The sequence below is a fragment of the Syzygium oleosum genome, unplaced genomic scaffold, assembly GCF_021117445.2.
Source record: "Syzygium oleosum isolate NSW1041296 unplaced genomic scaffold, Sole_v2.1 Sole_v2.29, whole genome shotgun sequence".
Lineage (NCBI taxonomy): Eukaryota > Viridiplantae > Streptophyta > Magnoliopsida > Myrtales > Myrtaceae > Syzygium > Syzygium oleosum.
Window position 1 is genome coordinate 3375955 of NW_026607513.1, and position 19888 is coordinate 3395842.

At 40.1% G+C, this 19888-nt stretch overlaps 2 protein-coding genes and 1 pseudogene across 2 annotated transcripts; 1 reads left to right on the forward strand and 2 right to left on the reverse strand.

The window, feature by feature from the left end:
• The first annotated feature begins 3526 nt into the window (after nucleotides 1-3526).
• Nucleotides 3527-8502, forward strand: LOC115693947 (myb family transcription factor PHL7-like; annotated as a pseudogene).
• Nucleotides 8503-9116: 614 nt separating this feature from the next.
• On the reverse strand, nucleotides 9117-13516 carry LOC115693949 (uncharacterized protein At3g52155, chloroplastic). Its single transcript, XM_030621026.2, has 5 exons — nucleotides 13132-13516; nucleotides 12674-12773; nucleotides 12378-12557; nucleotides 11514-11631; nucleotides 9117-9728 (listed from the first exon to the last, which is right to left on the reverse strand). The coding sequence occupies exons 1-5, from the start codon at nucleotides 13373-13375 to the stop codon at nucleotides 9666-9668; spliced, it is 705 nt and encodes a 234-aa protein (XP_030476886.2). The 5' UTR covers nucleotides 13376-13516; the 3' UTR covers nucleotides 9117-9665.
• Nucleotides 13517-14517: 1001 nt separating this feature from the next.
• LOC115693938 (protein ENDOSPERM DEFECTIVE 1) lies at nucleotides 14518-18727 on the reverse strand. The gene is made up of 6 exons (XM_030621011.2): nucleotides 17500-18727; nucleotides 15720-15839; nucleotides 15412-15528; nucleotides 15234-15323; nucleotides 15047-15154; nucleotides 14518-14875 (listed from the first exon to the last, which is right to left on the reverse strand). Exons 1-6 carry the CDS (start codon nucleotides 18583-18585, stop codon nucleotides 14810-14812), a joined length of 1587 nt encoding a protein of 528 aa, XP_030476871.2. The 5' UTR covers nucleotides 18586-18727; the 3' UTR covers nucleotides 14518-14809.
• Between the last annotated feature and the right edge of the window lie 1161 nt (nucleotides 18728-19888).

Below are 19888 nucleotides of genomic sequence, written 5' to 3' on the forward strand. Positions count from 1 at the left end.
ACCCGAGATAACCGAAGACTAAAGGGGTAATCGTAAGTCGCCCTCATCAAAAGTCCCACATCGAGGACGTACCGCGAGGGTTGTGTGATGTTACTTATGACCCAGTTCCCCGATTCTTAATGCTCGAGTTTTCATTACTAGGATGTCAAGTCCCGATCTAAAAGCTATACGCATCTAAAATATCAATATATGATAACTTGCTACAGCTTCTCATATTGAGTTCATTTCATACCATGGAAAAAAAATCGCCCGACATGGCAATAAATCAGCATCTGCGAGCGCGTGTATCGTCCTGCAACTCTCGAGCTAAACAAGCCGCGCCGCTCCATGTATTCGATGTTCTCTCAAACATTCACGTCTCGCGTCGTGGTGCCGTGCGTGATCGAATCACGTCCAAACGGTCCAATCCTTAAAATTGCAGAAAGGGATTGGGGGGCAATCGAAGCTTGGATGTTGCATTAGGAGGGGGAAAGTCCAAAGCCATCCCTATCAAAGGTTGCCGGATTAATTTTCGATTTGTGGGGACGGAATATTACGCAGAAGATTCCTTGGGGGAGAGAGGCGGGTCGACCATGTCATCGAAGCTCTCGTTCATCTAAGAAAAATACGCATAGAGAAACCTGGGTTTGACAGGTAGCTGGCCGAGCTTGAGCCTTTTGGTGATACGAAATGCACGAAATGTCTGCCCGCGGGCAGTTCTCTGCATCATCTCCAAGATGTTTTCTCTCTCTCTGTCTTTGTCCTGGTCTCGATTGCTTGGCCTTTTTGGCCGTGTTCTTACCAAGGACAAGAACTGGCCCATCGATTCTAACTTTCTTCTTCTTTTTCAATGGTCGCGAGGGGGAATCCGCGCCGTCCTTATTTGCACCGGTCGTAACGAGTGAACCCCTCGCGGGACGGGGACGCCCAGAGGCCGATCGATTCTATGGCCCTCCCAAAAGAAGTTAGGTCCGGCTCGTGTTCGTAATCTTAATTATTTGATTGATTTGGTTTCTTCTAATTCCATGTGAATTCCTAAAACTTGATGAGTAAAGTATAACCGAGGTGCAACATTTTCAAAATGGTTCGATCTAAGCTTCGCAATCTGTCGAAATAGCGTAATCAAATCCTTTGATTATTTGATTAGCTCTTGCCTATTTTGAGCGAGAGGAAAATTCAACTTTCATTTTTTCAGTATTATTTCTTCCCTAAGTGACCATTGAAAACCTACCTCTACTGTCTCGGCCACCGGTGATGCCACCACCCTCGTCCCACTCCAAGCTAGCACAACAACCACATCGACGATCACTAGTTAGCCCCGTTCTCTTTCTCTCTTGGCGCGCTGATAAGATGGGCTCCATTAGCAATGGCCAAAGGTAGTCCGTCCTGGCTTGTCACGATCAACGTAGATAGGATAAGCCAAACCTGGCTCCACCAACCTCGACCTGCGTGAAGGGCTAATACCACGAAAAATCATAAACTGGTATATCTGTGATAATTTTACGCCGAGCTATTTTTTGGACCACAAAAAACCCCAAACTGGTATACCTGTGACAGATTTACCCTAAACTATTTTTTTGACCACAAAAAACCCCAAACTGGTACACCTGTGAAAATTTTATCCCGAGCTATTTTTTTGACCACCAAAAACCCTACACTTGTACACATGTGACAATTTTACCCTCGAACTAATTTTTTGACCACTAAAAACCCCAAACTGGTACATTTGTGATAAATTTACCCTCCGTTAGTGTCCGTTAAATTGGATTAATATCACGAAAAATCACAAATTGGTAAACTTGTGACAAACAGTGGGGTAAAACCCAAAACCAGTACACCTGTCAATTACCACGTGTCATTAAACTTAACAATTTGACAGTAAAATTTAACGGAAACTAACAAATGGTAAATTTGTCACAGGTGTACCAGTTTGGGGTTTTTGGTGGTAAAAAAATTAGTTCGGGGGTAAAATTGTCACAGATGTACTAGTGTGGGGTTTTTGATGGTCAAAAAAATAATTCCGGATAAAATTGTCACAAGTGTACAAGTTTGGGGTTTTTTGTGGTCAAAAAAATAGTTTGGGGTAAATTTGTTACAAGTGTACCAGTTTGGGGTTTTTCGTGGTATTAACCCCCTACGTGAATTAAATGAGTAGAATATAATTAGAAAACCCTAAACTTCTTAAATATGCATTAAGTAATAGAAAAAATAAAATAATTAAAAAAAAACAAAACCATAGCCCTGCCGACGACGGCAACGTTGGCCGCCATCTTGCAATGCCGCTTTGAGCTCGGGTGTCCATGGTTGTGAGTTGTCGAAGCTCGAGTAGCCATGACCGTAAAGGAAGAGAAAGAGCACAGTCATGCCTGTGAGCCCAAAGCTTGAACGGTCATGGTTGCGGCCTTAAAGCTCAGGCACATGATCCTAAAAGCTCGAGCATCAATTGCGGCCGTGTGGTTAGAGCTCGAGGGGCCATGGCCGCTCAAAATATGTTATAGTCGTGCTCGCTCCGTGACGAGTGGCCGGAGATTCGAGAGGAAGGATGAAGACCATGGGGAATAAGAAGAGGAAGAATAAGTTTGGGTCAATCGGAGGGAGATTTTCAAAGAAGAAGAAAATGACTTCAGGTTACCAAAATTTTAATGCCAATGTCGGCAATTTTCAACGGCATTAACACCCCCAACAGCTGAAGATGACCGGTGGCGCTTTCAAAAGAGTAGAGGATGCTTTTGACAAAAAATTAGATAGGCTATTTAAATTTTTGCACAAATTTATGCTCTCGAGTGGAAAAGGCATTTCCTTTTCTTTTGGTCAAAATAAAAAAGCATTTCTTTTCGTTTTTGGTCGAATAACAAAAAGTCAATTCAACTGGGGAAAAGAAGTGAATTTTTTTTTCCTGAGAATTTGAGGGAACCCAAGTGATTGAGTGTAAGGCAAATTAACGTTTTGGACCAAAAAAAGAAGAAGGCAAATTAACGTTGGACAAACTATTGCCAACGGTCATTTAGCATCAATCCAACCAAAGTGAAAACCACTCCCCATTCATGCAATCATGCCCACATAGGAGTGATTTTTTCATTTTTCTTTCGGAATTCGAGATTTCGATCATATTTAAGATTAAATAACAAAAAATCACTATAAAATATGCAAAAAAATATAAGCACGGACCTTCCCTCTTTCTTAAATTTATCGCAATTAAGAATAAGCAAACCCCGAGATAATCATACCATGTTAATATATGAAATTCTATTTTCTGCCCCCAAAAACTTACATATGACTCGCATAAATGGAAAGATACATATACACACAAAGACGAGTCCTGTTTTTGTTTTGATTATCAAGAACGGAAACAGTCTAAAGCAAAATATCTTGCTTGTCCCAAGAACTTTTTACGTTCGAAAGAGAGAACGAGATTCGGACGGCAGTATCCTTCGAGAGAACTAACGATATTTTTCTCCAGTCAAGACCAAAACATTTCCTGGTAAAAGTGGGGGACAACAACAGAAGAGCCTCACCTCACTCGTGGTCGTGGGTGGCCAAGGCTTCCTTCCCTTTTCTTTCTTTTCTTTTTGCGTCGGAAGAAATGGTCAAATTCTCCGCCATTAGCTACTCGCACTCCTCTGCGATTTGCAGCAAGCGCTTAGAAGCAAAATAGATAAAAAGGGGCAAATGAAAATTTAAAGGAGAAGTTGGAAAAAGGGAAAAGAGGAGGGCAGTGGAATCTTGATCAGAGAGAACCCAGATAGAAGTAGAAGGGGGAAGCCTCTTGTTTTATATTCTCTCCCGTTCCTTTGCCCGAAACAGAGCAAGCTCCCCGTTTTTTCTTCTTGTCAAATTACTTTCTGCCTTCTGGGTCGTCGTCCTCTTCGTCTCGTTCATGCACTTCCCTCTTGTTCTGCTATTGGGTGCATGCTCCCGGTTTCCAGGATTCTGCAGATCTGCTTCTGGGTATGTTTCTTTTTTCCTCAATCTCTTTTTTCTTGCGCATTTCTGTATCTTTTCGTGCCCAGCGTTGCCAATTGGAGATTCTTGTTTCTTTCCTCAGCTGGAAAATTGAATAAAAATTGAAGCTTTACGTCCCTAACGTTTCAGCTCGCACTCTTTCTTAACCCCGTAGATAGGCAGGTCTTTGCATAGGAATAAACAGCTCGATGCTCGGTCGATCGTCATTTGAATTTGATGTTTCTAATCAAGGGTTCTGTGTCAATTTACTCTCTCGTGGGAGGTTTTGTTTTGTTGTGTCGTTTGTTTCTGTTTCGCCCGTCTTTGAAAGTTTTTGCATCTTCTTTTCAATTCCCGATTCCGAGTAGTTGCAGATTCATCCCATCGTTAGCCTTTTCCTTGCGTTAATTGTTCTCTTAGAGAGGGAAAATTGCTGGTTCAGCTTCAATTTTCTGATAGATCTCAATTTTAGTTTCTTTTCTTCTCACTTTCCTTGCTTTCCTCGGTAGAGTTGTGGAATGCTAGTCAATACGGCTTGATTCATTTACTTCCTTTTACTGCTCGTTTGAACAGAAGCCAATACCAACACCTAGCTGTTGCTACTGTGATTATTCTGTCAACGGCTGTTGTTTCATTGTCTACATAGTTCAAGACTGTCCAGACAGCTGTTTATTGCAAACTTAGAAATTTCCTGTATTCATGGAGACAAATAAGTATATGGCAGTATATAACTGTCTAATCAGATGGGTTCCTTTGACGCCGGACGTGTTGACGTTCTATGCTTGCGCTCGAGCGCCTCTTGCATATGCATGCAAACATACCATGTATGGATTGCTAGCTTGAGTTTGTTCGTGCACGTTGGAAGCTGGATTTTTCTTTTTTTGGGTCAAATTAGTATTTATAAAGACAGTGAGTAATTGTATCTCTTGCACCTACCACTACGTCAAGATCCAATTGAAATGCATCTGTGACTGCTGTAGATTTTATAAGCCATGTTTTGAAGTCATTGGTATCTTTGGTTCTGTGTACTGTTCTTGATAAACATCAACCAAACTTATCGCAGAGGACATAGAAGGAATTCAAATAAAATGGAAGATATTTTGAGCCATGGAAGGTAACAATCAGTAATATAGCTTGCATTTAGGCAAAAGCAGTATCAGAGATCACAAGTTTCTCTTTTCTAGTAGCTTTAAAAAATGAAAAGCATTTCTTGTTGACCCTTCAAGTCTTTTATAATGTGATTTTTAATATTTCTCTTTTGGTTTTTGCAGTTCAATGAAGTATGTATCAACAGAAAAGTGGCCCTAGTTCAAGTTTAGTTCCCAGTAACGCAATGGTTCATGGTCAACATTTAGATAGTGGTGCCAACACAATGGACTCCATCAGTGGAGGGACCAATCACAGTAACAATTCCAATCTCGCATCCAAGCAGCGGTTACGTTGGACACATGAGCTTCATGATCGCTTTGTTGATGCCGTGGCACAACTTGGTGGGCCAGATAGTAAGTCATCACGATTATGTTTGTGTTATCTCGATTATCTGTAATTATCTATTTACACTCTTGTTTCAGATTTTATTTGGCAATGTTTTGATCTACTTACAAAGTAATGAAAGGCTGGAATTTTATAAAGAAAAGTATATAATGAAGAAGTGACGGGGCATCTACTCTCTATTTGTCCACTTCTTTAAAGGATACATGATGACATGCTTGTCTGTATAGTCACATGTGGGTGAATTGCTTGGAAGACATAGAACTTTGTGGAAGATTTTAAGTTGATGACTTTAGATTGTGAAAATCAACAAAAAGAAAATAATAGAATGGAACATTTAAATTATGTGCTTACCAAAAAAAACATTTAAATTATGTTGTTAGGTTGATGTGGCCTATTTTCATGAAAAAGATAAGTAAATTTTACCAAGAAAATCAGTGTAGGTTGTGCACTCAAACCGAGCCCTGGTTACACCCGTCCTCTTTGAGTTTGTTGAATACGAAGCGGAAAAGGAAATATATACAAAATCACCCATGAAAAAATAATCTTGAAGCTCAGCTGCCAACTAAATCTATTTTACTTTATTGGTCTAGTTGATTTGTACAACGGGGCATTGCCCATGCACCCTAATGAAACTCAGCATACTAGGTCCAGTACCTCCACTCTCACAAGCGATCTCTTGAAAATTTTAGCGTTCATTTTTGTTTTGTTTTAGGGATGTGATTGAAAATAATTAAAACGTTGGCCGATGAATGGAAAAAACAAAGAGTAATTTAAGACGCCCCAAAGTTGAAAGGCATTGGCCCCAATGTTGCATGCTAGTATGATGATCTTAATTAGCAAGCAATATCTTTCCATCTTTTTGTGCATCTTCATTTCTTTTTCTGGCTGGTAAATTTGCGCTTTTTTCAAGAGTTAAGAAAATAACTGCATAATAGAACTTGGCAACACATAGAATAAGCTAGATCTACTTCTAAATTCGCCTTAAAGAGTTCGTTAATGTTTAATTTATGTGTAGCTACTAATTTTTCTGATCTTTGTTTCATTGCTTTCTTTCAGGGGCTACACCTAAAGGTGTTCTCAGAGTTATGGGCATGCAAGGTCTAACAATATACCATGTCAAAAGTCATTTACAGGTTTAAAGGACAAACTTTTCCTCTTTTATTTATTTTGAATATATATTAATTCTTTTCTGTTAAAGAATTCTTCTGACTAGACACTTGTAATGCATGCAGAAATATCGACTTGCAAAATATCTACCTGACTCCTCGTCTGACGGTATGATTTAACAAGTGGTAATCGGTTTTCATGTTGTTTTTGTAATCTAAGATGATTATTGTGCTCGCTCGAAATGAATTCTTAAGATACCTTAGAATGGATCTCCATCTTACATTCTTACGGTTGTTCCTGAATTACTGATTGTAGGTAAAAAAGCTGAGAAAAAAGAATCGGCTGATATGCTCTCCGACATGGATGGCTCCTCGTAAGTACCATTTCCTCCTAATATCATGCTTACTTCAGATACGAGATATGAAGTAGGTCATCGGTTGATCAAGTGGTAACTCTAAATTGAACTGTTGGAATTATTAATTCTCCCTGCTGGTTTTTCTTGTCTGCTATTCTTGAAAGATAGTACTACAGTAGGATATTAACAATTTTATTGAGAAGTAATTGCATTTGGATTTTTTGATCTGATTCCTCTATTTTTTGTATCAATCTGATTCTTTCGTTGATAAAATGATCTTTAGGTAAATTGTTATATTTATATTTTTATCTCTCTTTAATCGCTAACATTTGAACCTTTTACTTTATATATGACAAAATGTTTGTTTTTACTGTCTACTAGAGGTGGGATGCAGATCACCGAAGCTCTCAAACTGCAAATGGAGGTGCAAAAGCGGTTACATGAACAGTTGGAGGCAAGTTCGTTGTTTGTATTTTAGCTTTCTGATTGGTTGGAATAACACGGTTAGAATTAATATTATGATATTCAGATCTTTATTGCAAATCTGACTTAAGAATCGTCAATCATTTTTGATGATGTGCCGTATCTGTAATGTTGAGAATTTTCGAGGAGTTTGCTAGACTTTTCCCTATATCATTTCGTTCTCGAGAACATTCATTAATAGAACATCAAGACAATCAAGTGTGGAAATGCTAAAAGTGATATCATACAACTTTACCAGCTGTCATATATATGATTCTGCAATGTATGAGATTAGGTGCTCATGTGGCCTTTAGTATGACGGCTGTCTTTTTACTATGATAAAGATGCAAATAATTTCAGGTCCAAGTTAGGCCGAGTTAGTTTTGCATCCTGATTCCAATAAGTTACTTCAAGCTAATTTTGTTTCATTTGATGTCAGCAGGTGCAGAGACAGCTGCAGCTGCGGATAGAAGCGCAAGGCAAGTACTTGAAGAAGATAATCGAAGAGCAACAGAGACTTAGTGGAGTTCTCGCGGATGGGTCAGCACCTGAATCGGGTGATAAGGGCCAAGAAGACAGCAAGACCGATCCACCTACCCCAGTTCCTATCTCAGAGTCACCCATCCAAGATAAGTCTAAGGACCGTGCCCTAGCCAAGAGCCTCTCACTTGATGGATCACTCTCATCTCCTAATCATGAACCATTGACCCCCGATTCCGGTTGCAATGTCAGTTCGCCCGCCGAAAGCCCTGATGGCGAGAGGTCAACGAAAAAGCCACGGGTTATTGCTGGTGCTTCATATGCTAAACCCGAGACGGTGCTACACCCGATATTTGAATCAAGCATGGGTTGCTCCTATACAACCTCCTCATTCAAACTACCTGACCAGGGATCTGTTTGATTCCCAGTAGATAAAACTAGAATGGTCAAACTGGGATTAGCCTTGGCAGATATATTGTAACATCTTGTACTGCTTGCTGTATTGACTTGCGGACTAGTTTGTTTCCACTTGCATGTGTAGTTTGTCAGGAGAAAGTGAACTATTTAACTTGGTAAGTATTATATAGGTAGCTTAGAGGTCATTGTATATTTTGATGCTTAGTTCAAACTTGTGAGGATATGGCATTTTCTGGGCAGATGGTATTGAAGGAGGGATTAGTATGTGCTCGTTGCCGTGCGGATGAGTTCTCTTTAGTAGGCGTTGAGGAACATGAAACCCACGTCCCAATTTATAGGTCGTCCTCAGGGTAGACTTAAATATTTCACTGAATGCGGACCTGTAAGTAACTTAATAGGGTTAATTTGAGTACTGCAGTGAGAAAACGACCAGTCGTACATTTGGAAGAGCACGTTCTTTGAAACACATGAGTTGAGATTTTTATTTAAAGATTGACGATGATCCGCTGCAATTGCCCCAGAAAAGCATTGGTCAGCAAATGAAGATGTCGGCAATTACACTTGACAGAAAGCTCCGCATGGAAACGAACTTTACCTGAATGAACTGCCAGAACTCACAGGCATTGCAAATCTACAGTAGTCATTGAAAAGGACTTACACCTACAATATACTACACCCCCTGCTTTTGCTAAGCACTAACTGCAGTTTTACTAACAGGGCTTCTAGGCACTAAAGATGCCAAAAAGCCCTAGGCTTCTCTAATCATGACCTTTAACACAGAGTTATGCATCCTTTGCACATTACTATTTGTGCATGACAATATGATAAAAGATCTATCAAGACTCTACATGAAGAAACCGCACACCATTGCCGGTGAGGCTTAAGGGAATAAGGGCCTCTTTCAACCTGGAACATGGACAAGCACAAAGCTGCTCAGCTGTATACACTCTCCAATTTGATACAACATAAAGTCAGGTAAACTCAACTAAATCTGCTTCTCAAATTCAACAAAAAAATTACATAACCCCTTGTAGCAATATCATGACATATTGCGGAGCCAAATTGCTAGCAATTGCTCTTCTTGATGGCAGAGAAGATGATAAATTTCTTATTAAGATGATGTAATGTTCTCTGGTGAGCTACTCAGGCCTCCGTGTGAGAAAAGATGCCTAGAAACTTCACATATCAGGCATCGAGATGTCATATACAGACTGGAGCGACAATCTCTCAGTCATATCAGTATATGGTCCTAGTGTTCGGAGCAACCAATTGGCAACCAGCTACCCATTTGTCTAGCTGTATGGAAAGCTGACGAGCCCCTGAGAACGTGAGGAGTTTCTGATCACGTCAGGACAAGATATTGCTTCATCAGCATCTTCAAGTTCTACCCCCGGAGTAGGCAGTATGCCAGTGACGAAGAATGGTTCAACTATGTAGTAGGTTTGACTATGCCCTGAAGCTTCCACCCACCAAGTCCAGCCAAAGCAAAAGCCTGCACAAAGGAACATACCATATGATAGAGAGATCCCATAAGATGATAATGATGACTTTTGTCACAAAGAGAGAAGGAATTCAGCGACTGTTAGGAGGGAACGTCTACGGTCTTGTGGCCAAGAAAACAGGATGCAAGTTCTCTAAAAGTTCCAACTACTCAAGGATACATTTTTTTCATACAGGAGTGTTAGACCCTATATTATGATATCAGAAGGTCTGTTTTCAAATTCATAACTGAATTATTATATTATATGAAGATTCATAAAATACATAGGAAATTTACTATTACTAACCATCACAATATGGAAAAAGAGCTTGAGAGAAATACCACCTCCTCAGGAAAAGTTCCTACCATCAAGGGTTTTGACTATATCCACATGGACACTCACTGAGTATAAGAGATTTATAAACACTACAGGAAATGTATTAATCTTGAGCATACAGAGAAAGGTGATGTGGCAAAATATGTGTGGGTTCCTAACATGGCTCACTTGTTCAAAGTACCTACTCTACTTACAGTTTGTCACATTACTTTGTCAGCCGATTTTATAAACCAATCTTCATATATCTAATAGTACTAACCATTATCATGTTACTGATTCATTTAGTATTGTGTAATCTATTTTTGCTCAAAAGTAACTGAAACGATCATTTGACTATAACAGTATTTAATAGTAAACTAATTGTTTAAAATCAATGTTTATGTAATTACCTAAATTTTATCATTTCCAAAGTTTAATAGAATGGTACAAAGTCACTTTCCACATATATTTTGATTTTCTTTAATTGCTAGTAATTTCTACTTTACCTAATCCATACTTTTCTGAGGTTTCCAAATTCTCTGATGAAAATTCTTTGAGCGTTCCTAATTGAGGATATCCATCAGGTAGTAAATTACCTGTCAGATCGTCATTGTCCTTAATTGCTCATAATCCACGGTATCCATTGTTAGTAACTCTTCTAGAAGGTTTGTAATCTTCCCTCGAGTGGTCATAGGTTCAGAAGTCCTCATAGTTGGTAACTTTTCTTGAAAGATTTTCCTTCATTGCTCATAATTTCTAGTAGGTCCCATCATTAGTAACTTTCTCATAATATTTTCATTTCCCTTAAGTTCTAGTAATTTTAACTTCTTATCCATCCTTAGCAGAATTTCTCAAAAGTCTTGTTTCTTTTTGTGTTTGCAATTGAGGGTAACTCAGTATTAGCAACTTTGCCATGAGATTGCAATTTTACTTTATCGATTCTAACTCAGAGGCACCTATAAGTTACAAACTCTTCAGAAAGACTGCAATCTCCCTCAAGTCATCGTAACCTCTTAGTGTACCGATGTATGTAGCTTTTCATAAAGGATGGTAATTATCCTTAAGTGCTCATTACTTTGAGGGCTCATGTCACTGATTGTGATTTTCCTTAAGCGCTTGTAATATTGAGGGCCCCTATCGTCAATTACTTTCTTATGAGATTATAATTCTCCTTTTGAAAGTAATATTGAGGGTTTCTATGGTTAGTAACTCTCAAGTGGGATTGTTGTTTACTTCAAATTCTCGTGACTTTGAGGGTATCTATGACTTTCAACACTCTGAAGTCTTAACATTTGGAGTAAAGATCCAAGAATAACACAATTAGTAGTTGCATTTGCTCTTTTAAGGTACACTGTCTTTTTGTCAATTGGCTAGCAAAACTTCTGTCTCTACAAAAACTTGTTGCCATGTTTATGTCGTGCCAATACAAATGCTTGTAGCAATGTTAAAAAAGAACAGTAGCAGAGAATGATGATGCCTACCTCTTCCCAAGATCTTCCAGTAGCTTCGAGCAAAGCAGCATTGCATGTTTTAAGTTCAATGGATGCACCCGTAAACATGGAAGCCGCCTCCTCCCATCCCCTATTATGCCCCATACACCTGCACAATTACTCATATGATTGACAAATCCGTCCATGCTGTTTCAAACTATGAAACCAGAATAACTAGAAAAATGGTGGTCTATGGTTTTGTAAAGCTACACAAGTTAGTACAAAAGGAAGATATATTCGTGAAAGCATTTTTGCAATACAAAAACCAACACTATAGTCCATAACCACCTGATAAGACCGTTCAAAGTACCTAATCACCAAAGCGACCTCGCATTAAGGTACAAAAGCAGGCATTATCCATGCTAACAGCGGAAAGATTTGGGTCAGAGCATCTTTGGTGTCACTTTTTTCTTAAAAGGAAACAACTGCCTTGTAGCTTCATAAATATACTTTACCCTATGAACCTAATATTACTATAAATATACAAAGATTACAAAGGAATACAATATTGGACCCATTTATCCATGTAATATGCATCAGACTCAAATGAGAAACATCCAGATTAGGGTTATGTCTCTGTCCTATATTGTCTGAACAGCTTCAGCAACACTACCAAATGAACATCAGAAGACACAAATCTAGCCCTCTGCAATGATGCCATTACAATAATCAAACCATGACAAAGCGATTTAGGTCTACAAACGACACCAGATTACATCCTTTACAAAAACTCGTGTGATGAGTGTATCCACTGGGAATCTTGCGTCGAAATGCATTGATTCGAAAAGGAACCACTTCATGTAATTCCAGAATAATCATACTTCCATCCAGAAAAAGACTAGAATCAGGACTCACATTACGGTCAGTATCTCGTCCCTAGAATATTTACAGATAGCCTTTTGCAGGTGCTCTGCTGTCTGACCATCCATTGCTGCGATCGAATAAAAACTCGAAATGAAATGGACCTCAGCTTCCAAAAAGCTTTGCACTCGTTCCTGCATTATCCGCAGTGTCTCACGCGTTCGAACTGCATCACTACCTCAAAAGAGGGAATTCAAATCGAAACCAGCCAAGCGTAGATCATCAAAATTAGTATTATAAACTCATCTATGTTTTGCAATTCGTTAATCTACGCTTAGAAAATTGCTGACCTTAACAAAATAAGCTGAGGGATCCAACCCAATTGGTGAAGCTTGTGTGCTATTTTGACAGCATCATCTCGACCGCTCTTACTGAGAGGGCGATCATGATCTAGTTGCAATGATTCAAGAAAGCAACAACATTTACAATCCTTTTATAAGGATCCAAAAGGAAAAGGCACAATGGCAAATATATCGGTGAAATGGGAGGAGGAATCAGAACCCCCTCCAATTTAACCAGTTAGCCAGTCAACGCCCATCACTACTACTATGAACAAACATTGCCTAGACACACTCAAAAGACTACAGCAAAGCTTTCACATTGCCTATCTTATTCTCTCAAACACTGCAGCAATCCTCCTCAAGCATCTAGATAAGAAAAACAAAAAAATCGCCATTCTTGGACAAGAGCAGCTGAATGCAAATATTTTGATTTGAATATCCCTTTTTTCCGGGAAAGAAAAATGAACCTCTAAGGGAACGGTCAGACCAGGAGCTCTTGGCGTGGCGAAGAAGAACGAGGCGGCGAGGAGCGGCCGACGCCGACGGGCTCGGAGCCTCGTCCTCCTCCGCCGGAACGACCCGGCCCTCCGCCGTGTCCATAAGCAGGGACCGCCTGAGAAGCAGGGAGCCGGGGTTCCTTCTCCATCGGAGGAGAGGTGGGAGATGTGATTTGCGGGAGGTGGGGTTGGGCAGTGCAATGCAAAGGGTCATTTTCTTTGGGTCGAATCAATTCTCCGGAAAAGGGAAGCCAAAAGCGAGGATCTTGTTCATGTAGAGAGAGCGAGAGAGCTCAACAATGGAGGTTTTCACTCTTTCTTGCTTTGCCTTCTTGCTTCCACTCTGTTTCTGTCTCTGCTCTTACTGCCTTTTTTCCTCGTTTGTCCTAGGTTGTTTGTTAAGAGGATAATGTTCGCATACACGCACAACAATCGAGTCATCAAACTAACGCATGAAAAAGGAAATTTATTACACAACCAACTCCTCATGTTAAATTCGGATAATAAGGTAGACGTACAATATTAATTTGATTAGCGAGGCATGGACTGAGTATAATTAGAAATCTAAATAAGTGGGTTTATACAATATCTAAGGAGAGTTTATCTCAATTTTGGTATTACCAACATTATTTTATCATTTATAAGTACTCAGGATGGATCGTGCCCCTTAGTAAGGAATTGGGGAGCTCGACTCACACTTCCATGGTCCAATCTCACTCGGTGTGCAGGACGGGATGATTAACATGTCCCTTGAGCTCGATGAAGGGGAACGGATTTTTGTTAATTAGAAAAGAGAAAGATTCGTCATACCGCGAAGAGGATCCACCTCATTAACATTACATGCTTCTGCAACCGTGAGCGACTTTATCTATTAAAGTGAATGTTAAAAAAAACTGCCCACTATTTATTTGCCATTACTAGTTCAAGGATAATGTCGGATAATAATCTTTTCTTCTTGCTTCCTTATTAGCTAAATTAGGTTATCACATTTACAAGCTGAATCTTTATGGCAATCTGTTCTTTTTTATTATATGCAACAGTGACAGTTGCAAATGCCTAAGCTTCTAGTAATTAAATTGACAGAAAATTGCGAAATCCGGAATCTTCAAACTCAATGGAAGAACAACAAGATGGATCCCATGTTCCTCACTTTCAATTTGTTTTCGAGCAGATCAGATTAGCCATGTCATAGTCATTAATTAAGAGAACCCTATACTACTAGTCAGTATAGTTTCAATAAACCAGACAATGCCAACACTATGCAACTCTTGCTTAATTACTTAAGATCTTGCCATTCCCTCAGGCAGCTACTTTGCCAAATGAAGAATAGTTAAGTTACTGCAGGGCCAATAATCATTAGAGAATGAATTATGATTATAAGATATAAAACTCATTACAAAGGATACAGCCAAAAATCAGCATTATTTTGCCGAAGTATATACAATGCCTGCAGAAATAATGAAAGAATCAAGGTGAACTTGCATCTTTTCCCTGGCTTTTTCTGCAGAGGAAACTGAATGTGTCCCACTATATTGAGTGTTTACTCTACCACGCGACTTCCACCACCAGTCGAAAACGCAAGCAATCATCACGGCACATAGATCCCAGTGCAGCCAATGTATCAGATGCTGTTGTTAAGCCATATCCGTCATGACATTGACTGACGGTATCGGTGAAGTTGAATAATGTGGCCTCTCAAGCTACACTCCTCCACCTGAAAATCACAGGGACAAACTCCTTCAGGATGGACTTGGGTATAGGCAGGAAGTGTCAGGGGAATACACAAGCACAATTTGATACAGGAAAGAGTAGCTCCAACAATCCGTATTACCACTTGATCATACGTGAGAAATGAATCGTTTTAAGCAGATTCGATTAGGCTAACCTGGGATAGGTATCTCTTGGACAACAAATCACCACTTTCTTCAATGACAACTCTTTCTCTACTGACCACTCTGGCTAGTTCAGAAATGAAAGCTTCCAATTGTTCAGCCTGCATCGAGCAAGTTCCTAATATTTGAGAAAGGCAAGAGGAAGGGATGATGATAAAACATGCATGGAATGCATTGCACCTTGGGCATAAAGCTTTCGACATGGGAAGCAATGGTGTCCATGAATTTCTTGGATGAACTCAGAGCCTCCCCTACCTCTCTAACATCAGCCTGTAAAGAGTACAACTCAATGTGCATTAAGTTCATTGAGAAAGCAGATATACCAACTTATATCAGATGAGTGAGATTAATACTATACCTTAACATTCCCACTGATTGGTAGTTGAATGGAGGCATTTAACAAAGCTTGGGTCACTTCAGACAAAGATGCTAAATAATCACCCTCACAAGCAGACCACTCGTCGAGATATGGCATCTAGATGCAAGAACAGTAAAGCAAAATATACATAAATACATGAAGAAGAAGTGATTTTACGACAAAATTAATCAAGCGTTCAGCACAGCTGAACATTAGTTTATATACAACCGGCAATTTATAGTGAATTGACCAACTACAATTTATAAAAAAAATTTATGATTAGTATTACACAAAGCTCGTAGCCATACTTGAGATTCGAGAACTGCCGATACTGCTTTTGCTCTTTGCACTATACCAAGTTCTGCACGTTTCGTCATCACAGAATTGTACAAATCACCTAGCTTGACATTGAGGGAAAACAGCATTTTCTGCAAGGAAATTGAAAGACGATAAAGAGCTAGAACATTTTTAAATCATAAAAAATGCAGCACTGAGAGAATGGCAGGAATTGCCTTAAAGCTAAACCAATGTCAAACGACTACAGATTGGCCATCAACATATTACCACCAAGCTTCATCTGTGCCACAAACTTCTTTACATGCATGGTGTTCGGTGAGTTAAAAGGGTTCCTTGCCATACAGTAGATACTAAAACTCACCACACTACATCCATAAAAAATTGTAGCCTACACTACATCCATAAAAAATTGTAGCCTTTCTTCTCATTGATGATGAACTAGAACATTTTTAAATCATAAAAAATGCAGCACAGAGCGAAGGGCAGGAATTGCCTTAAAGTTAAACCAATGTCAAACGACTACAGATTGGCCATCAACATATTACCACCAGGCTTCATCTGTGCCGCAAACTTCTTTACATGCATGGTGTTGGGTGAGTTAAAAGGGTTCCTTGCCATACAGTAGATACTAAAACTCACCACACTACATCCATAAAAAAATTGTAGCCTTTCTTCTCATTGATGCAATTAATTTCTTCTCAAGAGCGTTTTAAGCAAAACATCTAATCAAACCATTCAATTTGAAACTGCCCACATTTCTTCTTTTCTTTTTTTGGGCCAAAGGAACTTCCCAATGTCAAAAGCACCAAAGTAATGAGGAAAGAAAGAGGGGAAAGGAAGAGTGAACATTTCGATATAAAATAACATGTAACAATTATTGTCTTTCCCAGAAAATTTTCAACTAGGATGAAGTATTGAATGCTCCTAATTTAGCAAAACTCCTCAAAAGTAGCCAGTGATTGAAAATGGCTACTTTCACAATTTCATAAGTAGGATTCATCTGACATAGGGCAATAGTGGAAGAGGATCCTTTCCACACCTTCACGTGATGGTATTTCACAGACATATGAGGTTTATATACATGACTTAATGCGCCATATTAGCAAGTCATTCCACTTTATGGCTTCTTTCAAGTAGCTCACTCTGCTCTTAAGATTATTTGAAATTAAAGTCACTTCTTCCATATCATTGAAGTCTTCATGAGTCAAGCCTAGTCAACACATTATAATCATTAGGAGTTTCCCCCTTTTTGTAACATCAAGTCAATCCTATTGTGGATGTCTACTCTCTGAAGTTCGACCACCAATGCAGACCATTGCTCCAAAGAGGCTGACATTTGAAGGTATTAAAGTTTCATTGTGTAAATGTCCTAAAAAGATAGACTTTAATAATTAACACAACGTTAACAAAGATTTTGGAGTTCTTGCAACTCAAGTTTTGAACTACAACCTCTCTTATATTCCCTTTTGAAGTCTGAATTCTCCAAACTCTTTATTTCCTTCACTCTAAGAAGGATGCATACAGAGCTTTCGTGCACAACTCGTCATCCAAATTCAATGTTGACCATTTAATTTACATCGCATATACTCATACCAGCAATTCTCTCACCATCAAATCAAACTTCAAGATCATTCCTCCCGATCTCTCACAGTGTCTACTCAAAACAGGACCACTGTCTAGTCTAGCACAACTAATGACAGGTAGCCAAGGATGGCATCGGTAACGAAAGTGATAACGATAAATTGCTATATGTTCATTCAAAAGATAGATTTAAGTGTAGACACGACAAACCTCGGCTTCCCTTTTCTGAGCCTGCATAGTGGCCTCTGCCTTTGCATTGGCAAACCTCCACTGGAGATAATGGTTGTGGAGCAATTTTAGAGAATGCACGTCTTCTTGATGGCTAGAAACTTTCCTTCCCTTCTTTGCATCCATCACCGTCTTTGGGCACGGCGCAACCGGAGGTAAACAAACTTTTCCACCGTTCATCAGCATCATATGCTGCTTCGAGGACCCATATGCTAATTTTTCGCTGCCTCTGACGGAATTTAACATGTCGCAGCTCGATAAAGGCGTGCTAAGCGAACGCGAGAGTGGGGTAGCAGGGATCTTCGAAGAATCGGAACCACCAAGATTACCCATCCTATTCACATTTCTCTCTGCCAACAACCGGTTGGACACTGAGGGCAACATATCTGCGTCGGGCATTGAAGACCGCAGTAATTGCGTGGAGTTCTCACCGTGACAATTGCCAACTGAACTGGCTTCGGCGTTTGAATTCTCGTCAACCGCCGCTTTCGAACCAGAAGCATGACCGCCGGTAAGTGACATCCCACTCGAATGCAACAATTTTGCAGCTGCCGAAGCTCCAGCACTGACCGCTCGCGGGAGATTCCGCGGCGTCTGTCTAAATCTCGACGACACTATCCTATCCATGCCAGTGCTCACGATTGGAGTGTCGGACCTCGAAGCTCGGCTCGGAACTTTGGACCCTTTACCCTGCGGTCCGGCTCCGAGCAACGGCGTGTCCAAGCTCCTACTAAGTTCCGCCCTACTACTTTCATCGGCCTGAGACGAAGGCTCCAGGTCCAGTCGCCGCCGCCGATGCGCAGACACCGACCGCTGCTGCTGCTGCTGCGGCTGCCGAGGGTCGGCCGCGTGCCTCACGACCGGCGACCTGGAGCCAGGGAGGTGGAGATCGCCAGGGGAAGGCGAGGAGGAAGAGACCACCGGAGACATGAACCTCGAGCGGACCTCCCGCACCCGCGGGCGGCGCTGCGTCGTCGTCGTCGGCGGCGGCGGCGGAGGAGGAGCTGCCCCCACCGTCTCCTGCTGCTGCTGCTGCTGCTGCTGCGTCGGTGGATCGATTTCCGCCATTGATCCACGATCGTGCGAATTCAGGGGTGGGCCGTTGACCTCGTCGTCGCGGGTCTTCTTCGGACCTGAAAGCAGCGATGATGGTGGTGACGATGATGATGACGAAGAAGAAGAGAGAGTTCGAAGGACAGAGATGGAGACAAAGAGAGATGTGGTGGAAAACTAGCCGTTGTGGGGCTGGGGGCTCAGGAAAAAGCTGCAACGGTCTCATTTTTTCGAAAAGCGGGTTAATAATGATAATGCTGCTTGCCTTGGATTGGGGGGTGGAACTGAATTTGCTAATAAATTTACTTGCCATTTTTTCAGTTTTCTTTGCCATAAAATAGAACTGGTGATGAATGCTTGGATAATAATGTACATACCAAGATTAATTTCATAGATTATTTGTAAAGCGGTTCGATTGTAATTTTTCGGAACCTCGAATATTTCTTTTGTTTTGTTTTATTATCTTGTCGATTGTCACGTAAATTGTATATTAAGTTGGTACCGTATTCCTTGTATCGATGATGACTGATAATCATTTTATTATTAAACGGTGATTTTAGTTTTCTATTTATACTAGTGTGTTGTCTATGCATTGCCACGGTAGTGCCGGTTATTATTGTGATATAAGCTTATTTTCTGAAGCGAATATGTGGAATGCTTGGGGAAACATTTAGCATCTACTATTATTGTAGGTAATTGACATATCGAGTAGACCTAATCGATATGTGAGCCGAGCTTAGTAGCGAGCCTAAATTCCTCGTCCATGTTGCCCGTGATGATTAAAAAAAAATCCTATAAAAATTTTGATCGAGCTTTGGCGCGGGTTTTAGCAGGCCGATCTCGAGAAGGTAATTAATTGCGTAGGCCGACCCACTTTTTCCTTTGAGCCAATTTGGGGCATTTTCGGATCCATAATCATCTTAATCTCAAGAGACATTATCTTACTTAATGTGTAATTAATTGTTTCGTCTTTAAAAAAATAAAAAAAAAATCATCATAGGAAATATCACACACCATAAACTCCACCCAATCACATGTTGAAGATTCTAATCATCCAATGACATCTGAGTCTTCAGACATCAAATGTCTGACTTTTCATTAATTATATTAATCATGTAAAAAACTAACTCCCCAATGGCAATTTTGACATTACATTTTCTACAAGACCAAGAAATGAGTTAGGCAATTTCAAAATAACAAATTCGCATGAGCTAAAATTGATCCCGAGATTGGATTTTTCTTCTGTGCATATAGTCTCCACCGTTGGATTCTGATAAATGTGCTCCACCACTGCACCAGTTTCAACCGAAAGTTGTCG